The sequence below is a fragment of the Astyanax mexicanus genome, chromosome 20 (assembly GCF_023375975.1).
Source record: "Astyanax mexicanus isolate ESR-SI-001 chromosome 20, AstMex3_surface, whole genome shotgun sequence".
Lineage (NCBI taxonomy): Eukaryota > Metazoa > Chordata > Actinopteri > Characiformes > Acestrorhamphidae > Astyanax > Astyanax mexicanus.
The window spans coordinates 606,277-622,183 of record NC_064427.1 but is presented as its reverse complement, the minus strand read 5'-3'; the positions used below and the strand labels follow the sequence as shown (position 1 = coordinate 622,183).

General features: G+C 37.7%; 2 protein-coding genes across 6 annotated transcripts in view; one reads left to right on the top strand and one right to left on the bottom strand.

The window, feature by feature from the left end:
• zfyve16 (zinc finger, FYVE domain containing 16) overlaps positions 1 to 1,981 on the bottom strand; it is a 30,489-nt gene extending 28,508 nt beyond the window's left edge. For 2 of the 3 annotated variants that reach the window (XM_049468489.1, XM_049468488.1), the window contains exon 1: positions 1,799 to 1,981. The gene's annotated coding sequence lies outside the window, so the exon portion shown is untranslated. The remainder of the gene's footprint in view (positions 1 to 1,798) is intronic. The other variant, XM_049468487.1, reaches the window with a different exon arrangement.
• A 3,160-nt stretch (positions 1,982 to 5,141) lies between these two features.
• On the top strand, positions 5,142 to 15,526 carry marveld2a (MARVEL domain containing 2a). 3 transcript variants are annotated; one of them, XM_049468498.1, is made up of 8 exons: positions 5,142 to 5,303; positions 6,609 to 6,665; positions 6,758 to 10,449; positions 10,813 to 10,848; positions 10,971 to 11,134; positions 11,721 to 11,892; positions 12,109 to 12,159; positions 13,886 to 15,526. In XM_049468498.1, exons 3-8 carry the CDS (start codon positions 9,283 to 9,285, stop codon positions 14,003 to 14,005), a joined length of 1,710 nt encoding a protein of 569 aa, XP_049324455.1. In that variant the 5' UTR covers positions 5,142 to 5,303; positions 6,609 to 6,665; positions 6,758 to 9,282; the 3' UTR covers positions 14,006 to 15,526. The 3 variants fall into 3 exon arrangements, with proteins under 3 accessions (XP_049324455.1, XP_007250368.3, XP_007250367.3); XM_007250306.4 differs by having other exon boundaries at positions 5,143 to 5,303; positions 9,266 to 10,449; XM_007250305.4 differs by having other exon boundaries at positions 5,143 to 5,303; positions 6,609 to 6,698; positions 9,266 to 10,449.
• Positions 15,527 to 15,907: the final 381 nt, after the last annotated feature.

Sequence of the window (15,907 nt, the reverse complement as noted above, 5' to 3'; positions counted from 1 at the left end):
AACATTTAATGTATATCTTACAAAAAACTAGTTATCTTGATAGCCTGAAGTCTAAAAATCCAGCTCAAAAGCAGCTTTGGTAGCTAGTTTCAGATGGTCTATTATGGCTAATGTGGTTTAAAATCTGTTCCTACAATTCAATTCCTACTTTTCTAGTCAATCTTTATGTCATTTTATGCCACTCACATACTGACAATACTGTAACATAATTAGAGACGCACAATTATATCGTAATTATATCGAGATCAGCAAAAAATTCACCAGCATTGGGCCGAGGTCTACATATTTCTACCCAATACTTCCTGACATATTTATTGTATGCATGAAAAGGGCCACGCTACATGGAGATGTATTGATTTAAGCCATTTTTTATTTATTTTTATTAGTTTCCATAGATCTATTATCTCTATTTTGTTTTTTTTACCTGTTATTTTTTTTACCCTACTGGACAGGATGGTTTTCTCTCCTTAATATAATAGCTATCTTAGTTAACCTAGTTCACTGCATAGTTGCCATTCAAACAAAAACTGTAATAGCTAATATTAATAATTTATTATACTGTTACCAGCTATTGAACTGTCAACTCCTGATCACTGGACCTACAGTATAGCTAATTTTGGAAATGTTTTGTGTTTTTTTGGGTTTCTTCATCAAACATTTAGTGCAGCAAGCTTTCTAAATTCAGATAATCTTCTTTTCCTCACGGAGCTACAGCCAGAACCTCTTCCAGGCTGAGCTTTAACAACTTCTCTGCTAATAATAGAGAACTGGAGGAAGGTTGGGGTTAATTAACTACGAAGTCAGTCAGTCAGTCAGTGAGTCAGTCAGCTGGACATCAGATTCCCCTTTACTTTAGAGGCGAACTGAACAACAACACAATCAGAAAGATGTTTATCAGCAGGTAAAATATTAAACTAAACATCTCCAGCTAAATCACAGCAGTGTGAGTCAGAGGAAACCGTTGATTAACCCTAAATAATGAACTAAACAGGTCTAATGTTAAAACAAATACTATAAACACACATACAGCTCTGGAAATAATTAAGAGGAAGATGGATGATCACAACCATTAGAAGTGGCATAAAATTATCCCTTTTTAAACTTTATGAATATGAACTTGTTTTCTTTGCATTATTTGAGGTCTGAAAGCTCTGCATCTTTTTTTTTTTTGTTATTTCAGCCATTTCTCATTTTCTGTAAATAAATGCTCTAAATGAGAATATATTTATTTGGAATTTGGGAGAAATGTTGTCTGTAGTTTATAGAATAAAACAACAATGTTCATTTTACTCAAACATAAACCTATAAATAGCAAAATCAGAGAAACTGATTCAGAAACTGAAGGGGTCTCTTTATTTTTACAGAGCTGTAACTTATATACACTCTTGTAAACACTGCTACTAAACTAATGTACTGAACATACACACGTATATACACACTTTCGTAAACACAGATACTAAACTAATATAAACACACAGATACAGCTTGTATAGGTTAATATATACACACTCACATACACACATATGTAGTAATATGTATTAATATGTACTGTCTGATCCTGAATAAATACTTAAATATAAGTAATGTTATTAAATAGTGTTATTTGTCTGGGTTAGCTGTTTGGAGATAAATCTGTCGCTAGCTGAAGCAGGACAGTTAGCAGTAGGTTAGCTTAGCGCGGCTAACTGAGCTACACTCAGCATTAAATAACCCGGGTTAGCTGTTAGCGGCTAACCGGCTAACCGTTCACCCAAACAGCCCCGGTCAGATCTCCGCCCCGGTTCCGCGGGATATCTACCGTAAAATGCCTCATAGTTCAGTCCCCGGTCCTCAGAGCGGTGCCAGGTCCACTCGGTTCGGTTCTGAAGGGGCGGACAGCGGCTAACAGCGGGTTTATTCCTCAGAAATCCCGCAGCTGCTCCAGTTCTGCTGCTGTAAGAGCGCCGGTGTGCTCCCGCTAGCAGGTTAGCAACTCCCTTAAAGCTACAGCGTCCCCATAAACACATAAATACTAAACTAATATAAACACACACACACAGACACACACACACAATATATATATATATATATATATATATATATATATATATATATATATATATATATATATATATATATATATATATATATATATATTTACACACTTATAAACACACAGACACTAAACTAAAATAAACACATATATACTCACTCATACATACACATACTACACTAATATAAACAAATTAATAAATTTCAGTAATTCAGTTGAAAATGTGAAGCTTATTATATAGATGTATTACACACAGAGTGATCTATTCTTTTATTGTTGATGATTATGAAGCTTAAAGCCAATGAAAACCCATAAAATCAGTGTCTCAGAAAATTAGAATATTATATAAGACCAATTGGTACTTTTGGCAGTGTGGGCAGTGTGCCAAGTCCTGCTGGAAAATGAAATCCTCATCTCCATAAAAGTTGTTTTTAGCAGAGGGAAGCTGTAAGATATGAAGAGCTGTAAGATTTTGTGGGAAAACAAAACTGCACTGACTTTAGACTTGATAATAAAACACAGTGGATCAACACCAGCAGATGACAGACATGTCTCTCCAAACCATCACTGATCATCAGTAAATTCTACATTTTATTTAAAGGAAGTTAAGGGAGCAGAGTCTGGAGGAAGAGTGGAGAGACACACAGTCCAAACTGCTCGAGTTTCCACCAATCTGTGATGGTTTGCAGAGACATAGGGCCTTATAACCTTATAAATCTCCACTCCCTGCTGAATCTTTTATTATTCTGTGATAAACAATGGAGGTCAGTAGTGATAGAGGTGTTTTGTAATCAGCACTGATATGGGCAGCCAGCACTATATACTGTAAATGTGCCGTCAATCATTTATTCAGTATTTTCCATGTATATTTGGAAAAGGATTTTATTATTGGTGCCAAATATTCTGAATATAGAATCTGTGTTCCATTTCTGAGAGGCCTTCCCAGTAAAACACCAAAAATCATAATAAACTAAATTGAAACTGTAACTCATGCTTAGAGCCACCCCTTAAGGACATGCTGTACACATGCATTTCTAGACAAGCAGAAATGCAAAGAAATGCATCCCTGGATGTGAGAGAAGCTTGTGGACTGAAGTGGTACAGTAAGATTACAGGATTTTACGTTTAATAATCTAATAAACTAAAAGAGCAGTGGAAACAAAACATTGTTGTAAAAGATCCTTTAGATTTTGTATTTGATCATGTTCTACAGATGAGTACATTTCCCCACAATCTATACTATATCATAATATATAATAATACATTTTTTTATGATTTTATGTTCATATTTCTATCTATCTTTAAACTTTCCAGGATTTTTCGTAAAAAGCTAATCAAATTTAAACTATATTGGCTTTTGAATTAAATAGAATGTTCTATACTAATAATGCACGACTATGCTATAATTTTCACAGAAATAGGCAAATGTGTGCACAAATTTCAACTAATATAATTTATAGATTTTGTATAACAGCAGGCAGGAAATAAATACGTGCTGTATTTATTATTTTGTTATCTCTTAATAATGACAATATCTCAAAACTACGATATGATATCTCAGAATTAATAGATTTAGGTTTTAAACTCAAAATAATGCCTAAAAATACTGCATCTCAAAATGGTAATTTCTCAAAACATGTCAATATCTGAAACAAAAACATATTATCTCGAACATATTTGATATTATACAGAAATAACGAGCTAATGTCTCCAAATAGTGACTTAATAACTCTAAATAATGAGTAAGAATGACATGACAAGTCTAAAAGGACTAAACTGCTGCCCTCTGCAGGCCAGGTGATAAACTGCAACAACACTGAGCTCCAGTGCAGGTCATTTCTAGCATTAGCATATATATATATAACATATATATACATAAATATACAAATATTGTTTAAAAAAAAAAAAGAGTGAAGATGTGAGTGGAAAAGTCCTCACAAAAAAAACAAAACCAGTGTGTGTGTTTGTGTGTTAAGCAAAGCAATGTAGTCCCTATCCTACATCTTTATTAGCTGCAGTAATTTTCTCAGCACAGACACACCCATCCTGATAAAAAGATTATTATAGAGTTTTCTGTTTAAAGAGCTGAGAGTGGGATCAGAGCTGGTCCACTTTACAGAAATATGAGAGATCCAGGGCTGCTGGAAAAATGATGTCCAGCCATAACAGATTAAGAAAGCCATAATCAGGGCCAGTGACCTACATACTGTAAATACTGATTATAAACACGCAGAGAAACCCCTCTATTACTCTCAACATCACAGCTTCATCTAATATAACTCTATAATAAGCTGATCAGGCCAAGTAACAAGTATCTATCATGCTTTTAATCACACATCTGTTTAAGCAACAAGTGTCAAAGCAATTTTTAACAATTAAATTATGTGAAAAGGGACACCCTAAGAAGCTAAAGAGCTTTTAAGCGGTGCCCATGCACAAAATAAGTAGCATGCAACAAATAATAGAAACAAGTTATTACATAAACAAGTAAATTCTTTATCAAACATCTACATCTAGCTGTAATACAGACACTATGTTGTCTATTGTTTGTTGTCCCGTGTTGCACCGTGGTTCCGGAGGAATGTAATTTCACAACACTGTGTACTCAGATATAATGACAATAAAAGCCTCTCGACTTGACTTGACTTGACTACCACAAATAATAGGGCTTTGTTCACACAGCAGGTAAATGTGGCCCAAATCTGACCTTAACATCATATTTATATCGTATGTGATACAATTCTGATCTGGGCCACTTCATATGTGGTATTGAAATCCAATACATGTCCGATTTGCTCCATTGCAACTCAGTGTGAACGGGCAGATCGGAATTTTTACGACTTTTATAGGTGAAGCGACAAAAAGGCCACTTTTTTGCAGCTGAACTTATTCATAGCTTGTGTGATTGTGATTTATGTTATTCTGGATTAAAGTGAATCTTAACGTGAAGCATTGCTCTGTCATGCACACAAACAGCCTAAAATAAACGTAGAATTTGGCCAATTTTACCTGCTGTGTGAAGGTAGACATACACGGATAACACAGGTAACAGGTAAGACATGCGGAGTTTAATCATCAGTTTTGGGGCGGAGCTTCTTCACTTCCCGCTTCAGGTACAGAGTTTCAGTCCGTGACGTCAGAGGCAGGGATCGGCCGGTCACGTGGTTCGAGTTTCCAAACCTCTGGCTGAGCTGCTGCTGCTGCTGCTAACTTATAAACCCCGAGAACAGAGAAAATACAGCGCTTAAACACCTGAATCCAACCTGTACAGGTAAATACCTTTATATAAACACATTAACTTCACTAAATCAGACTTTATAGCGCAGCGTTAGCGGGTTATATGGTGTTTAAGAGCGCGGAGGGATGAGTTAGAGCTGTGCTGTTTATTATTACGGCGCTGGATCTGACCGGGTCCCGCTTTTTCAGACTGCCTGCGGGCGGATGTAGATTAAAGTGCAGACTGGACTGTTTTAAACTTTTAATAATGACGGTAGACCTGCTTATTTCTGCTATTTCTCTCTTTATTATTTTAATGTTATTAGATTAAACACGTTATTTACATTGTTTATGTTGTTTATTAGCGTGTGGAAATGTGGAATTCCAGAGGAAGGGGAAGGAGAAGGTGGGAGGAGGTCTGGAGGTGGGGGGGTCTTTCCTCCGCACAGAAAAGTAGATCTGCCCACATGTACAGTAGTTCTGTTTAGGCATGGTTTAGTTTTTTGTTGAATTTGAGCGAAATTTAGTAAATTTTTGCAGATTTCTCCTGTTTCTGAAACTCAGCTCCTGAATAAAATCAACCTTCTGTTAGTCACTAATCTAAATAATACATCACAACTGAATTTCTGGTGAAAAATGATGTGATCTTACATTTAGTGTCTATATTAAGTTCACATAAATAAGTGTAATATCTTATAGTTTTGTGTATAGTTCGCTGTGTCTAAGAAAAAAAACTATTTTTATCTAGAAAAAAACAATAAAACTTAAGTCAGCATATAATCTCAAATAATAATAAGAAAATACATATATTTTTCTCCCTGGGTTTTAAATTAAAGCTGAGCGATATTGTAAAACATATTGTATCACAATATTTTAAGACATTGTCATGATACACAAAAAAACTGTCAATATTTTGACATTCTGGCCAAATGTAACAGCAGATTCCTAAGAAAAACAGTATTTAATATATTTTTAATATTCCAAAATTAGTAAAAGCCCAGCTCTAGTTTATATTATTTTTCTCTTTTATTGTTCACAACATATTGTTTCAGAATTATCATCCCAACTTGCGCATGTGCAATGCCTTGTGCAATGCCAAATAATAATATGTATAAATATAGTTTTGCTTCTTGTACAAAATTAAAGTTTACATTATTTTAATTTGCTCTAAAATATATTATGCTCCAAAGCCAAATTTTCTGGCCAAAAAAATTGTATGTAATATTAATAATTTACAGAGTATTATTTATATTATTTCACTGATGACTCACATCTGGGGCTATGTCAGTGTTTATAAGGTGTGTCTCTTATTCACAGACTCTGGTTAATCCAGGTGTTTATGGCGTTTTTGTTCCCGCAGGTCACGCAGCGTTAATGAATGGCCAGGACAGGTATGCCCAATGAACTGCAGGCCAATGTAAGTCTTGCTGAGTGACTGCGTGTGGAAGAGGTATTCTATAAAATGCTTTTTTATGTTTGGAAATAATTCTGTTTATCTTATTTCACCAGGGAAATTCTGCTTAATTAAGGAAATCCAGGGTGATAATCATGTGCTAATGTCCTAACCCGAGCTCAGAGAACAGAGTAATAATCAGACTGCAGGTCTGAAATAGCGTGATGGGGCTTGTTGGTGTCTGTAGATTATCTGTGAGTGTTTGGGCTGCAGGTTTTTCCTCCCCAGGCTCTGTGTTTCTGCGTGAGGGATCTGCGGGGGGTTCGGTTACAGGACTATCAGATCTGTTCGGGTTACAGAACCCCGTCCTGCAGAGCTACTGTGTCTGATTATAGACCTATTGTCTTACAGCCGGCGGACCTCATGCCTCCACATGCTTCACATTCCCTCTACATTAACTCAAATATGGGGCTAATAACTCATTTCATGTGTTTTTCTAAGGCCTGTCACAATAGTAACATTATCAACTTGTCGTACAATATTTGTAGATGACCTCAGTCTTTTTTTATTACTTAAATATTGCTATATTATAATGTATTTACTTAGCAAAGAGAACCCATAATGTAAACAGAAAGCCTTATTAATGAGATGAGTGAGATCTTTTATATATAAAAACAGTGTTTTTTATTTGTTAATGCTAAATTTATTTGTATTTATTTATATTCCAATTATAATAACTTAATATTCTTTATAATTAAAAGTTAATTCAAAGGTTTGCTCTTTTAAAAAGGTGTATTATTATTCTAATATTAGGTATGTACCAAAAATAAATATGCGTCCAGCAATATTCAGCTTAAACCAAACAATGTCTCAGTTAATTTAACAGCACTGCTGAAGTAATTGTATAATTAGAATAGCACTACTGAGGTAAATGTATGATTAGCATAGAACTACTGAGGTAAATGTATTATTGGAGTAGAACTATTGAGGTAAATTCATGTTTAGAATAGCACTGCTAAGGTAAATGTTTCATTATCATAGCACCCGTGTTTTTAACTGTAGTTTCGTAATTGCTTTTTTGCTACTGAAAGAAAAATACAATAACATTTATCTGTATATCAGTGGCATAAAATGGGCTTAAAATTGTAATTCTATAATCTTTATATTAAAATATTATATAGACCAATTGAAAGTTTTATGCTGTTGTGACAGGCCTAGTGTTTCTCCAATCAGAGTCTCCGATGCTGCCTTCATTTGGTGTCAGAACTGCGGAACTCAATCAAAAAAACAATCCAAACAATAAAACAATAAAAACATGAAGTAAACTCGTAAAATACCCTCTATAACTTCCCACCACATAAACACATCGATCAGTGGTGCAGTTCTATAAACAGGAAATAGAAATGTTCTGAGGAACCTGTGAAGGCCGTATCGGACTCATCGCTCTGTGAGACGTATCTTGTCCTGGTGTCATGGGCTGCTGTATCCTGTGCTTACTAATAATCCATTATCTCCCCCATGATGAACTGTGATTTCTCCATTTCAGTCTCTGCTCGCTTCCTGGTGGCGCTTTCAGCACGTTTATTACTGACTGTGTTTACTGAGGGAATAATGAGCAGTGCAGTAATACAGTACAACCTGAAATCAGAAAACAGAGGGACAGTATGGACAATGTGTTTCTAATTGCAGACAATAGCTGATCTACTTTATTTCTTTTATTAATATATATACTGAGGATGCATCGATTCCGGTGCCAAATTTTAAGTATCGGCTGATACTGAGTACTGGTTATCACGATACTGTTGATTTGATTCTGTGATACTTGATATATATTAATGTGTATCATGGTTAGACCAGTCAGTATTACAGATACTATCCCAATTAGGGCGGCACAATATTGGAAAGAATTATATTGCAAATGTTCTTATTTCGACGATATATATATGTATTGCAATATTAAATAATGCAGGGCCCTTGACGTCATCAACCTGCAGTTTCCCTTCTCAAAAACCAAACAGCAAAACAACAGTAATCGTCCCTTTAATCAGGATTTAAATGCTTTTTAAAAGGTAAATAAGAGCGTTTGTTTTTCTGGGATTAAAAGTGTGAATTCATCTGTAACTGGAAATATCTGCACTGGTAAACTGTGCTGGACTGAGGAGCACAGCTTTCCACACGTGCTCACGTTTACAAGCACGTGCCCAACCATGTGGATGGAGGCCATGCTTGCGGTTACCACGTGCTTACTCCTGCCCCTCCCCCTCGCGCTTCTCGCGTAGGCAGCAGCAGCCTGTCACTCACACAGACACAGAGACAGCGCTGTGTATCTACAGTACTTCTTGTGTCAAGAATCAAAACATTGCTCATGTACACATCGCGATATCGATGCTTAAACGATACATATTGTGCACTGCTGGTCCCAGTGTTTTCTGATTTAAGGTTGTAGTTATGCAGTTAAATTGTTTAGAATTGTTTTAGTGCATTTTCACAAAGTCCAAAGTCTCTGTGCTAATCAGTGTTATGAAGTCGTTCACAAAGGGAAAAGTTTCCCCTCATGAATACGTAATGATGCACGGTCGTGTGTCTTTCATTTCACTCACTCTTCTGTATCCTCGTCTCTCCAGGGCAATCTCCGTTCTCCATGTCCTCGGGACGAGGTTCTCCCGGACGCTTTGAGCGTGTCGGAAATGCGACCCACTACGACGAGGATGACGACCTGCCTCCAGACTCTTTACCGAGAGCCAATGGCCTCCCCGGTATAGAGCGTCACCGGTCATCAGAGCTGGCTCTGAGCTTCGACCCTCTACCTCCTCCTCCTCTACCGGACCAGCCCCCCATCGGACCGGAGTTCGACCCCAGCGGCAGCGAAGACAACGAGGACCCGACCTCCGACATCAAGCCCGTCCACCGCTTCATCCCCGACTCCTGGAAGAACTTCTTCCGCGGGAGCAACCGGAGCAGCTCGAAGAGCTCCATGCTCGCGTCCAGCAGCTACAACACCACCACCGAGGGGGTTCGGTGCTCGCCGCCGCACTCGCCGTCCGTACCCAGCTCCTACCAGGACAAGTACGGCGGCTCGGGCGGCAGCTACAACTCCAACAAAGCGCGGGAAGCCATGCTGCTGGGGGATCATATGGAATCGGTGGACGGTCGCACCGCGCACACGGCGATGACCTACAGCGAGCGGGTGGAGGAGTACCACCAGCGCTACGCCTACATGAAGTCGTGGGCGGGGCTCCTGCGGATCCTGGGGTGCGTGGAGCTGCTGTTGGGCGCGGCGGTGTTCGCCTGTGTCTGCGCGTACATTCACAAAGATAACGAGTGGTACAACATGTTCGGATACTCGCAGCCGCAGATGTACGGTGGGTACAGCGGGACGTACGGCGGGGGATACGGCGACGCTTATTACACCGGCCCCAAGACGCCGTTCATCCTGGTGGTGGCGGGGCTGGCGTGGATCGTGACGGTGATCATGCTGGTGCTGGGCATGACCATGTACTACCGCGAGATACTGCTGGACTCCAGCTGGTGGCCACTGACCGAGTTCACCATTAACCTGGTCCTGGCCGTTCTGTATTTGGCCGCTGCGATCGTGTACGTGAGGGACACCACGCGGGGGGGGCTGTGCTATTACCCCATGTTTAGTAACGGGATCAACGCCGCATTCTGCAGAACGGAGGCGGGGCAAACGGCGGCCATCATCTTCCTGTTCGTGTCGATGCTGGTGTATCTGATAGGAGCGATCGTGTGCCTGAAGCTCTGGAGGCACGAGGCCGCCCGGCGCTTCCGCGAGAAATACGGCCATGAGGTGAGACTGCTGCACTGACTGAGCTTATATTAACAGATTTATCAATTAATTATTTTACACAAGTGCTCTTCCTTTTATACTAGTGCCCCCTTCACCTTACACTAGTGCCCTATCTTTTACCTTCCTTTTTACTAGTGCCCTTCCCCTAATGTGTATTGATAATTACATGTATTGATAATTGTTCTTAGAAAGGAATTTTCCACCCTTGAATTTTCATCATTGTTTGTAGGGGTGGGATAAAATATCAATATTCCGATATACCGGATCGTTTTCTGTTGTAATACATTATCAATTTGTAGCAAATATGAATATTTTGTTGAAAAATAGGCAATACTGTACTGACACTTTCCTTACTTCCCTCAGATGCATCAAACAGACTATCCCGTGGTCCAGCCTGCGGTAACTACTGCGTTACTCTCTATTCTGATTGTCCCTGTATAAATATATATGTTGTATTGTAGGATAAGTTATATATGTACAATGATCCAATTATAGCACAGTTTTCTCTTCTTCTCCTCCAGACTGTGGATCGATCCAGAATTCCTGATCCCATAATCGTCTCGTCTGCAGCACCAGCTGACCACACCTACCCAGCCCCGCCCACCGCTACCAAAACCAAACTGCTTAAAGGGCCGATTCCATCTGGATACACCCCCAAACCTGTGGTCGTACCAGATTATATATCGTAAGTGCTACTGGTGATTTGATATCATATATTATATTTGTAAAATCTGAGTGAAAGAAAAGTTTACTTTTTATCCAAAGTACAAATCTAGTAAGCAGCTTTTTAACACCATACAAAATAAAACACTGTCTGACATTGCCATGCCATTGTTTATTTCTGCTGCCTATGATATTGTCATTGGGTTTGTTTGCACGTATTTAAGCAGAGATGGTACTGATACTGTGAACACACACACACACACACACATATACACATTACAGTTTTACTGCTGCTGTAGTCTTTTACTCTGTTTAATAAAGTGATACACGGACATCTGTAACTTCTGTCATTTCTGTTTTAATGCAAGTCCAAACATGCTTTTGGAAAAGTTTAAATCCTTCATATTCTCATCAGTCAATCAAGAATCTTACCTTTTTGTCTCGAACTCAACTAGAGTTCCCGTAAAAAATCAATATGGAAACTACCTAGACTTGCTCCAAATCAGATTATGGCCGCTAGAATCCAGCATAAAGGTCAGTTTATATTTCTGTGTTAAATCTCTGCTCTGAATTCTCTAATGCTTTTCTTTTGTTTTGTTTGTTTACAGTAAATACCCAACAATCCGAACTGATGAAGAGCGGGACCAGTACAAAGCTGTGTTCAACGATCAATATTCGGAGTATAAAGAGCTGCACGCGGAGGTGAACGCGACGCTGAAGAAGTTCGACGAGGTGGACGGGATGTTGCGCACCCTGCCCAAACACCCGTCCAATCAGGCGGTCTGTTGTTGCTCTTTGGTTACAGTGTTGCATTGTGTTGTGTTTTGTTTATGACATCATCTCATTACTCATAAAACTGGGAGAAATTCTGACTGATTGTTAGATTAGATTACATTATATTAAATTACAATGTTTTACAGTGTTACTATGACTACAAGTTCCATTTCTAATAATTAATAGTTTTTACATTTTTCTCATATTTCTTTATTCTTTTAGGAATTGGACCGAATAAACCGAATCCTTCAGGAATATCAGCGGAAGAAAAACGTAAGTTTTTAAAGTTAAAAATGAATTTAACCCTTTAAAGAGCTCACAGACAGTGCATAAGTTCTGAGGTGTTAACTTGTGGGTGAGGTTGATTGAACACTGGTCAGCATGCTCATGGCAAGGCCAGGTGAATTATGGGAGTTGGATTGAAGGCTAATAGTGTTGGGTAATGATGAGGACCAGCGGCTTATGGCTAGAATTGTCTGTGTGAACATAGTGAATAGTGACAGAAATCACACACACAGTCAATGCAGGCTCCGCCCTTATTTTTTTTTGTTCACAAGTGTGTATATATAGTGATATCTCATATATAGTGATTGCTCTGGTTCATTATATACTGGGGTAATTGTCCTACTGTGGGTAATAGTTTATATGACTAAACAGGGACCTCCAATACAATTACAATACTTGGAAATACAATATAATAGAATATGAATCATAGTAATACTTATAATACTAGTATTACTATGTAATACTAGTATTATAATACTATTACTATTACTAGTATTACTATTACTAGTAATACTATAATAATACTGTATTTTCTGATACATCCTGCCTGTTGTTTCTGTTAACTACCCCACTGTACCTCACAACCACTCCCCACCCAAATACATTATTTCCATATGTTATTTTCCTCGTTCTGTAATGTGTTGGGAGTTGGTAGGGATGTTAAATATGCCGGGTGAAGCTCCGCCCCCTGCTGGTGTGTCCCCGTGTCTGTTTAGCCCCCTGGGTGCGTGTGTGTAGTGGTGTATTACTGTGTGAACGACCGGAGCAGGAAGGGTGGGGTGATGAGGAAAAGGAAATGTCAATACAGCTCTAACTCCCTACTCCCTTACACTAGTGTACTCTTCCCCTTACAGTAATGCCCCCTTCTTCTTACACCAGTGCCCTTCCCTTTGCACTAATGCCCTTCCCCAGTACACTAGTGCCCCCGCTGCTCTTACACTAGTGCCTCCTTCTCCTTACACTAATTAAGAAGAAATTAACTAACTCATTTTATATGTATACATATCTACACAAATTCAGAGCTGAATAATTAAAGATTGTTTACTAGGGTTAGTTTTTTAAGAAGTCTGATTATTATCTGATTATTTAAGTAGTGATATAAACAGCATTTCTTATATCTGATCTCTCAGTCTGTGCATGAGTGAAAACAGACCCTGGTGGTGGAAATAAAGCAGCAGTGTTTAACACTTTGGGAGCAACGCTAAAACTAAAGGAGTTTAATAATCTTCTTCCTCAATCTTCATTAAAATCTTCAATCTTCAGTTTGGGTTTTATGTGATGTTTATAACTCTTCTTATTCAGTGAGTTTATTGGCTGGTTGTAAAGCAGAGATCTGATTATATATTGTCTGACTGATATAAACTCTTAAGTTTTACTGTTATGTAATCATGATTATCTGAAGTTCATGTAAACGGGTTGATTGGATTATTTGACGCACGCTGATGTTCTGCAGTGATCAGATTGTGAAGGGTTTATGAACACATTTTTTTAATGCTGCTGCAGGTGTTTAAAATGATTTTTTTCTCTTGGTTAGTTTAAATGATTTATCGAGGGTTGTTTTACAGATTTGTGTAGATATGTTTTATGATGTGTTCATGGCGATCTTGGACAAAATTTGCCCAGAATGTGACTGAGACTCTTCCTGTTTGAATGTAGGTAAATAAACAATAGTAATGTAGACAGTAAACAGTAAATGTAATGTTTTGTTTTACAGGATCCTTCGTTTCTTGAGAAGAAGGAGAGATGTGAATATCTGAAAAACAAACTGGCTCACATTAAACACAGAATCCAGGAGTATGATAAGGTTATGATGTGGAATGATGGTTACGGTTAAAATCCTCGCTCTTCAGCACAGTTGGTCCTTTCTTTTCATTCCGGCCTGAAGCATCTCATCATACTGTAAACCCACAGCGAGGAGCTCAGAGACTTTACTAAAGGGAAGAGAGATAAACACAGTATTCCACACAATTCCTAACATTCAGGATATGCTGAACAATATTGAACTACTGACTGAAAACATTGTATGATTTTATCAGATCTGTTTCGATTCTGTTTTGCCGTGTTGTTGCCGAAACTCCTGCTGTCTGCCTGTTTGTTTGTTTGTTTGTTTGTTTGTTTGTTTGTTTGTTGTTTCGTTTCGTTATTTTTCATGCATTATTATGCTCTGGTTCATATTTTGCACTTTTATTTTGCTGGATTCCTGCAGCGTTCATATTTAAAACCACTTCTTTAAAGCTGTGATGTTTTTTGTGACATACTTGCATTTTTAATGACCACTAAACTGCACTTACAATTTAAAAGCTTAAATACCGATGCTGAGCCTCGTTCACCAACATTTTTCTTAAGAATTTTCATAATTTTTAATAAGTATAGTTCTTGAGAAAAGACAGACAGAACAAAGGCTATGTGTTTACACAGCAGGTAAAAATGACCCAGATCTGATGTTTATTTTAGTCTATTTTAGTCTGAGCAGTTCACGCTTCTAAATTAGCACGTATGCTCTTTAAAGAGCAGCAGAGCTTCATGTGAAGTTTCGGTTTCATCTTCTCCTTCATCACAGGAGCTATCATGTAGTTTCAGTATCTGCAGCTGGAGCAGCTTATCAGTGAGAATGTGTTTCAGATCACTGTAAAAAGGTCAAATTTTAATTCTGGAATTTAAAAGATCGGATTCAGTGTGTTTTTGGAAAAAAAAACAGGACAAAAATCGGATTTGGGTCCCTTTTACATGCTGTCAAAAACTCTATCAGATTGAGGCTGGACTATAATTTCGATATCTTCGTACAGTATATCAGAATAGAACATGTTTTAATAAAAGTAATTTGATTGTGTAACGTTTTTTCTGATATCTTATTGTACAGTATTTACAGCATCTGTTCATTACAGGGAGCTGCTCTCAGTTCACTGCGTTCAAGCTGAGCACAAAGGGCATTTATACTGTTCATATTGAAATCTGAATTTTTTTCATATCGATCAAAATGAAGAAATATATTGTGATCTGCGTGATTTTGGCCGTATCGTGCAGCCCTACTTCAGATTCATGGAAATAGTAATGGATCCAATTTTCATCATAAACCGAAAACGTTGCACAAAAAACACTGGATTATACATTTTTTGAATGTTAGTTTCTTCGTAAGAGGGATTTAATAATAATTTATTTCTGAGGAATGGTTGGTGAATGAGGCCCGGTGTTCTAATATCTGTTCGTCTTGTTTTAATACGGTTTATCGAGTGAATATTGTGTTATTCTGTGGTAAACAGCACTGTCCAATTTTTATTTCTTCAAGAAAACATTTACAAGCTTTAAACTCCACAAAGTGTTAACTTTTTTATTCATTAAAAATAATGAAATATTGTCTCAGTGTATTTATTCAACTGTGTAACTGTTTACACTTATCACTTTAACTCTACTCTACTCTATATATGTCTAAAAACCTGTGGACACACTTTATTGATACGAGCACCCATTGCTGCTGACACAGATATGCAAATGCACCCAAACTCTTGTTGCTTGTTTATTTCCTGTAGAAGAGAAATACTGTTTGTACTATTTACTACCTAATTTCATATGTGTCCCTTAATTGTTTTCATGTGTTTTATATTAATCTATAAAGTAGAAAATCATTTTAATAAAGATAAACATTGAATGAAAAGAGAGTGTGTCCAAACTTTTGACTGGTACTGTATATATTAGGACTTTAAAAAATTATATATTATTATACAGCTCTGGAAAAATA